This window comes from Alosa pseudoharengus, unplaced genomic scaffold (genome assembly GCF_046254945.1).
Source record: "Alosa pseudoharengus isolate Yale_2024_CS ecotype anadromous, Long Island Sound unplaced genomic scaffold, YU_APseudo_1.1 YU_APseudo_1.1_scf_11, whole genome shotgun sequence".
NCBI classification, from domain to species: domain Eukaryota; kingdom Metazoa; phylum Chordata; class Actinopteri; order Clupeiformes; family Clupeidae; genus Alosa; species Alosa pseudoharengus.
This window is the reverse complement of record NW_027468576.1, coordinates 36,170,140-36,177,639: the sequence shown is the minus strand read 5'-3', so window position 1 is coordinate 36,177,639 and position 7,500 is coordinate 36,170,140. Positions and strand designations below refer to the sequence as shown.

At 46.1% G+C, this 7,500-nt stretch overlaps 1 protein-coding gene across 2 annotated transcripts in view; it reads left to right on the top strand.

The window, feature by feature from the left end:
* The window catches only part of usp13 (ubiquitin specific peptidase 13), a 40,390-nt gene that overhangs the window by 5,453 nt on the left and 27,437 nt on the right, over positions 1 to 7,500 (top strand). For both annotated transcript variants that reach the window (XM_076279078.1, XM_076279077.1), the window contains exons 4-7: positions 785 to 906; positions 2,396 to 2,538; positions 5,202 to 5,386; positions 7,385 to 7,479. In XM_076279078.1, coding sequence (XP_076135193.1) covers positions 785 to 906; positions 2,396 to 2,538; positions 5,202 to 5,386; positions 7,385 to 7,479 — 545 coding nt within the window. The remainder of the gene's footprint in view (positions 1 to 784; positions 907 to 2,395; positions 2,539 to 5,201; positions 5,387 to 7,384; positions 7,480 to 7,500) is intronic.

Below are 7,500 nucleotides of genomic sequence, written 5' to 3'. Positions count from 1 at the left end.
CGAAACTACCCTGCGTCACACACACACACAGAGACACACACAGACGTCAGAGGATCAGCCTGCTCCTCCGTGATATCAGGCTGTGGCCGTCAGATCCTTCTTTGGGCCTTTAGATCTGTTGAGGGGATGTCCAGGCTTTGTGCTGTGGACAATGGTCCACCCCCATCCTTCTGTATGAGAGGGGCACGACTCCAGGGCTGCTGTTGCTGTTGCTGCTTTGGCATTTCCCATACCAGCTGAATGACCTAATCTACCCTCAACAGCCACACACGTCATGGAATCAAGAGCGAACACATGCGTCATACACACACACACACATAGTTATCATGTACCCATCTACAGTAGGCAGCTGGACCAGTTCAGTAGAGTTCAGAGGGGAGATCAGATGGGTGGGACCATAGAGTTCAATAGAGTTCAGATGGGTGGTGTTGAACCATAGAGTTCAGTAGAGTTCAGATTGGTGGTATTGGACCATAGACTTTGGTATTGGACCATAGAGATCAGTACAGTTCAATAGAGTTCAGAAGGGTGGTGTTGGACCATAGAGATCAGTACAGTTCAATAGAGTTCAGAAGGGTGGTGTTGGACCATTAGAGATCAGTAGAGTTCAATAGAGTTCAGATATGTGGTGTTGGACCATTAAAGATCAGTAGAGTTCTGTAGAGTTCAAATGGGAGGTGCAGGTGATAGAGGCATTCTTTCAGTCCCTCTAAGCACCGCCTACATCCTGTCTGCTGCTTGATGATGTCACTGTGATTGACATGTGCCTCCCCTCTCCCTGAAGATTTAGAGCTTAACCGAGATTTTAACGGGGAGGACTACGAGTATGAGGATGAGGCCAAGCTCGTCATATTCCCAGACCACTACGAAATCCCTTTACCTAATATCGAGGAGCTCCCTGCTCTGGTCAGTGGACTGACGCACGTGTGCATGGGCTCTTTGGTTGGTGTGTTTTTGTGTGTGCAAATGCATGAACTCTTTGGTTGGTGGGGTTTCGTGTATGTGTGTGGACTCTTTGCTTAGTGTGTTTTCATGTGTGTGTGCATGGATGGATATTTTGTGTATTCTGCATGACATACTGTAGGGTCTGCCTGACCGGTGTTTGCTTGCGACTGCGTTCTCTACTGTGCTGTGTTGTGTCAGTTCTGTTCGATCTGCGTTCTGTTCGATCTGCGTTCTGTTTGGTCTGCGTTCTGTCCTGCTGTCCTTGGTTCCGTTTTTTTTTTTTTCGTGCTTTTTGCATGGCGATTCCTGTTCACTAGATCCCACAAGTCACTGATGGCATTTGGCTGCAACAAAAACTGACCATCTGGGACAAATAATAACATAAACATGAAACCTGAAACTTGTTGTAATATGTACAATGTAGATCTGTTATGAGAATGCTTGGATTTGCAAGGCAGGAGGTATGTGTGGGAACCAAATACGATTTGAAAATCTCAAATGACATCAGATGTGGATCTGGGCACTTTTAAAGTCTGATTACTGACTTCTCTGCTTACTGAACCATGCCTAGTACTGACTCTGCTTACTGACTCAAACCAAGTACTGACTTCTCTGCTTACTGACGTAACACCAGTGATGTTTTCCTGCCTGCTTTCTAGTGATTAGTGTCTCCAGCCCAGAGCTGTGTCTGTAGTTGGGCTGTTAGACGCAACTCTCCTGTTTTGTGCGTCAGTGGCTTAACAGACAGCGTGGACAGGCTGTGGTCTAGTAGTTTAACACACTCCCACAGTCCAGATCAGGACGAGATCTGGTCCTGGGTGGCCGCTGGAACCAGGTGCATTGTCTGAACTGTTACTCACATGTGGATCGTGGGTAAACGGTCACTCTGAGAGTTCTGATTGGGCTTGGGGAGGTTAGGTCACCTACAGTGCCCTTGGCCCCCCCACAAATGAAAGCAGTTCTTTGGGCGGAGCCCCCCAGGACTCTCTGTGGAAGCGCATGCCGGCTCTTTGGCATGGAAGAGCTCTGGGTTCCTGGTCTGTTCCCGGGGAGTGTTGGAGTGACCCCAGGGGGACTCTCTCTCTCTCTCTCTCTTAGAGTGTGTAGTTACCCACAATCCTCTGGGGGTGTATTCATGTGTGCCATCAGTCAGAGTGTCCAGCATGTTGGCTCTCTGTCCTTTCTCTGTGTGTGTGTGTGTGTGTGTGTGTGTGTGTGTGTGTATGTGTGTGTGTGTATACTGACCTGAATGTGTGTGTGTGTGTGTGTGTGTGTGTGTGTGTGTGTGTGTGTGTGTGTGTGTGTGTGTGTGTGTGTGTGTGTGTACTGACTTGAGTATGTGAGTGTCTGTGTGTGTGTGTGTGTGTGTGTGTATGTATACTGACTTGAGTGTGTGTGTGTGTGTATGTGTGTGTGTGTGAACTAACCTGAGTATGTGTGTGTGCTGTAGGTGACCATAGCGTGTGATGCGGTGCTGAATGCTGCCTCGGCGTATAAGAAACAGGAACTGGACTCATGGGAGGAGGAGATCCAGGTGTCCAAACACGCCCGCAGCCTCCGACAGCAGGACAATGACGTCCGCATCCCCCCCAGGTAACACACACACACACACACACACACACACACACACACACACACACACACACACACACACACACACCACACTTTTGAAGTAGAGATGAGATTAGTTTGTGACCTCCAATGTCTATACTGAAATAGTTCAGACCTGTCCTTTAGTGACGTAGTTAAGATCTGTTCTTTAAAGATGTAGTTTAGATCTGTTCTTTAATGGTGTAGTTTAGATCGGTTCTTTAGTGTGTAGTTGAGATCGGTTCTTTAGTGTGCAGTTGAGATCTGTTCTTATTGTGTGTAGTTGAGATCTGTTCTTATTGTGTGTAGTTGAGATCTGTTCTTATTGTGTAGTATAGATCTGTTCTTTAGTGATGTAGTTGAGATCTGTTCTTTAGGGATGTATTTAGTTGTGTAGTTTACATCAGTTCTTTTGAGATGGTCTAGCTGGTCAGCTGATTGTTTACTAAGGCCAGAGGATATGGTGATATGTTGTGTATGGAGTGATTACCTCGAGAAAAATGATCAGTGTGTGTGTGAGCGTGTGTGTGCACGTGCGTGTGTATGTGCGTGTGTGTGTGTGTGCATGTGTGTGTGTTTGTGTGCGTGCGTGCGTGCGTGCGTGCGTGTGCGTGCGTGCGTGTGTGTGTGTGAACTTGAAGTCCTGTCAGCTGAAGCAGTGGTGTGCTATCCGTGCTGTAAGAGGATCATGATTCGGCCTGGGGTGGGTGTGTGTGTTTCGGGAGAGAGAGAGCAGGAAGGACAGAAGTAGACAGAGAGAGAGAGAGAGAGAGAGAGAGAGTGAGGAAAAGAGAGAGGGAGAGGAATAGAGAGTGAGGAAGAGAGAGAGAGAGAGAGAGAGAGAGAGAGAGAGAGAGAGAGAGAGAGAGAGAGAGAAGAGGGAGAGGAAGAGAGTGAGGAAGAGAGAGAGAGAGTAAGAGGAAGAGAGAGTTAGGAAGAGAGAGAGAGGGGGACAGTGGTGGACTGGCTGTTGGTTGATGGTGCCAAAGGTTGCAGGTCTAAATATAGACTCAAAGCAGACAACAAGCACAGACAGATCCTCACATGAGCAGCTGTTAAGACACACACACACACACACACACACACACAAACAAACAAGACTTATGAGGAGAGAGAGATGGAGAGACGAAAAGTAGAGAGATGGAGAGACAGAGAGTAACAAACACACACACACACACACATACTGTACACACACTCACAAACACATGTCCTCAGCTAAAGTAAAACTGAAGAGCTAAGTCTACCTGTGTGTGAGAGACAAGGGAAGAACCTGAAGAAGTGTGTGTGTTGCTTTTAAAGTCTACAGACGCAGCCCTGGGCTGGAGACACTAATCACTTGAGAGCAGGCAGGAAAACATCACTGGTGTTGGGTCAGTTAGCAGAGGAGTCAGTACTGGGGTTGGGTCAGTTAGCAGAGGAGTCAGTACTGGGGTTGGGTCAGTAATCAGTAGTCAGTACTGTGGTTGGGTCTGTAAGCAAAGGAGTCAGTACTGGGGTTGGTACAGTTAGCAAAGGAGCCTGTACTGTGTTTGGGTCAGTAATCAGACTTAAGGTTAAAAGCCTCTTATCCTACCTGTGTTTGTGAGACAAGTGCTGCTGAAGAAGTGTGTGTGTGTGTGTGTGTGTGTTTGGATTTTTTCTAGAATGGGGTGCACTCTTACGCAACCTCTTGCCCAACTGCAGCCGTGTGTGTGTGTGTGTGTGTGTGTGTGTGTGTGTGTGTGTGTGTTCTTGCGCTCCTCTGCTCTTGCCCAACTCCTGTTGTTGTGTTTGGAGCCGGCCATGTTAAGAGGTGTAAGACATGTGAAGGAGTCTGGCCATATGAAAGAGTGTGGCCATGTGAAGAGGAGTGGCCATGTGAAGGGGAGTGGTCACGTTAGGGGGAGTGGCCACATGAAGGGGAGTGGTCACGCGAAGGGGAGTGGTCAGGTCAAAGGTGACTTTTTCTAAGGATGTGTGCTGACTAGGGGTGTCATGATTATCCAAATCCTCGATTTGATTTAATTTTTGATTTTAAAGTCACGATTCGATTCTCGATCTTTTTTAAAAAAAAAATATATATATATATATATATTACTATTAATGCATTTTTTATAGTGTTTACTTTTCTTGTCTTATTTACAGTTCTGTTTTGGGGGGCTTTTATTTTGAAACCATTTTTTTTTATCATGAAACCGTTCATATGGCAAGCTACTAAACAGAACAGACATAAACATAGACGTGGACATAGTGAAATGAAATAACACAGAACGATACATTTATCGTTGGTGTTCATGGAATATTGCAATGTTAATGTGGTTCATTTTGGACTCTATCTAGAACTTCACGTAGTTATGGTTATGGTTATGGATACGCTTTTGTCCAAAACGACATACAAATACAAAACAATATAATACTTTTAAAAGACCAGTATGTAGGAAATATATGGAAAATAAATTGTAACCATTCCAAAAATTATCACCATATGTCTTGTATGTAAGTTGTGTAAGTTTGTTAACTGACGTGAATGTGTGCGTCAATCAGGCCAATCAGAGAGTGTGTGTGTGTGTGTGTGTGTGTGTGTTTAATCCTGCTCTGTGAAACTGTAGTAACCTAAACTTCTCGCTCAACTCTGAACTGTGTGTGTGTGTGTGTTTGTATGTGTGTGTTCTGTCTTGCCTTGTCAGCGGCTGGAAGTGTTCCAAGTGTGAGATGCGGGAGAACTTGTGGATGAATCTGACGGACGGTTCCGTACTGTGCGGGAAGTGGTTCTTCGATGGCAGTGGAGGGAACGGGCACGCACTGGACCACTACCGCGAGACCAACTTCCCCCTGGCCGTCAAACTGGACACCATCACACCAGACGGAGCAGGTCAGGGATACTGTCTGTCTGTCTGTCTGTCTGTCTATCTATCCACCTGCCTATGTGTCGGTCTGTCTGTCTGTCTATCCACCTGCCTATGTGTCTGTCTGTCTGTCTGCCTTCCTGTCTGCCTGCATGTCTCCATTTATTGGGCAGCTGTGGCCTACTGTTTATCACTCTGGACTTGTAACCGGAGGGTTGCCGGTTCGAGCCCCGACCAGTGGGCTGCGGCTGAAGTGCCCTTGAGCAAGGCACCTAACCCTCACTGCTCCCCGAGCGCCGCCGTTGTAGCAGGCAGCTCACTGCGCCGGGATTAGTGTGTGCTTCACCTCACTGTGTGTACACTGTGTGCTGTTTGTGTTTCACTAATTCACCAATTGGGTTCAATACAGAGACCAAATTTCCCTCACGGGATCAAAAAAATATATATACTTATACTTATGTCTGTCTGTCTGTCTTTGGCCTGCCTGACAATCTATCTATCTGTCTATGTGGTTAGAGATACTGTGTGTCTGTCTGTCTGTCTGCCTGTCTGTCTGACAATCTATCTATCTGTCTATGTGGCTAGTGATACTATGGGCCAGATGTACGTACATTTGCGAATGTAGCGTTATCAGCGTCATGGACAAATCGCAGATTGCGAACGGTGTCAGACCCAAGTTTCCGTCGTATTTATCAATCGTTCAATCCTTAGTGTAAACTGCGCCTTTCTTTGCCTTTCTCCGCCCATAAACGCAATTTACGAACGTCCACAACTGAATGGCAGAGCCTACATACAAGTGCAGTTGAATGAAGTTAACTGATGACGACATTAAAAAGAATCAAACGTTTAACGATCATGAAATAATACCATACATGATAAGATGTCAACAAGCAGGGAGATCATGAAGATCAGTAGTTCTACCCAAACTACTTGTGAACGTAGGCTATGGTAGATTGGTCAAATCTAGCAAGTAGGAAAGTTTAAGTGAATGACGTGAAAGTGAAAGTAAGACATTCGAAAGGCCAACGAAAGTTAAGGTTGCTTTTGATAGTACAAAGACTTACAAAACTGGTGCTCTAAATAGCTATTCTGTTGTCTTTGAAAGGTTCTCTTATTGACGCATTGAACTGCAATTTGGATTAACACCTGCTTTTACAAGGCGGAAGTATTTAGGCGCAGAATAGACGTGCGCTTTCAGGAGCAGTCTTTGTACATACCGCGGAATACATAATTAGGCGCTCTTTACTCTTCTCCTCCCATCTTTTTACGCTAAACTCCCACTTTCCCCTGGATCCTCCCATGAATGCATATGCATAACACGAAAAACGCAATTTGCCATGTTCAGCTCCCGCGACAGGCAGTTTGCGCTTTTACATCATTGCGGCCTGTTTGTACATACCTCGCAATGATTTTACACGCACGTTGCGAAACAAATACGCCTGAAATGGGCGCAAAAGCATTAGTACATCTGGCCCTATGTGTCTGTTTGTCATTCTATCTGTCTGTCTATCTGCATATCCATCTTCCTGTCTGTCTATCTATCATTCTACTTGTCTGTCTGTCTGCCTGCCTGTCAGATTGTCTGTCTGTCTGTCTGTCTGCTTGTGTCTAGTGGTTGATCCATGGAGATTTGCTGACGCTGAACAATTTGACCTGAACATTCCAGCTGAGCATCAATTTTCCTGTTGTTGGACAGTGTGTGTGTGTGTGTGTGTGTGTGTGTGTGTGTGTGTGTGGGATAGAGGGAGAGAGATAGAGTGTGTGTGTGTGTGTGTGTGTTAGAGAGAGAAAGAGTGTGTGTGTGTGAGTGTGTGTTAGAGAGAGAGAGAGAGAGGGAGCGAGAGAGAGAGAGTGTGTGTGTGTGTGTGTCTGTGGTAGTCCTGTTATCCCTCTGGCCAGAATCATTTTGTCCTCTTTCCCCTCTCTCTCTCCCTCTCTCTGTGCTGTTGTATGTGTGTGTGTGTGTGTGTGTGTATGTGTGTGCTGTGTGTGTGATTCTGACTCTTTTGTGTGTTGATCTTCAGATGTTTACTCGTTTGAGGAGGAAGAGGCAGTGCTGGACCCACAGATATCAGACCACTTGGCACACTTTGGAATCGACATGCTCAAAATGACCAGGGTGTGTACTGCTCACTTGTCA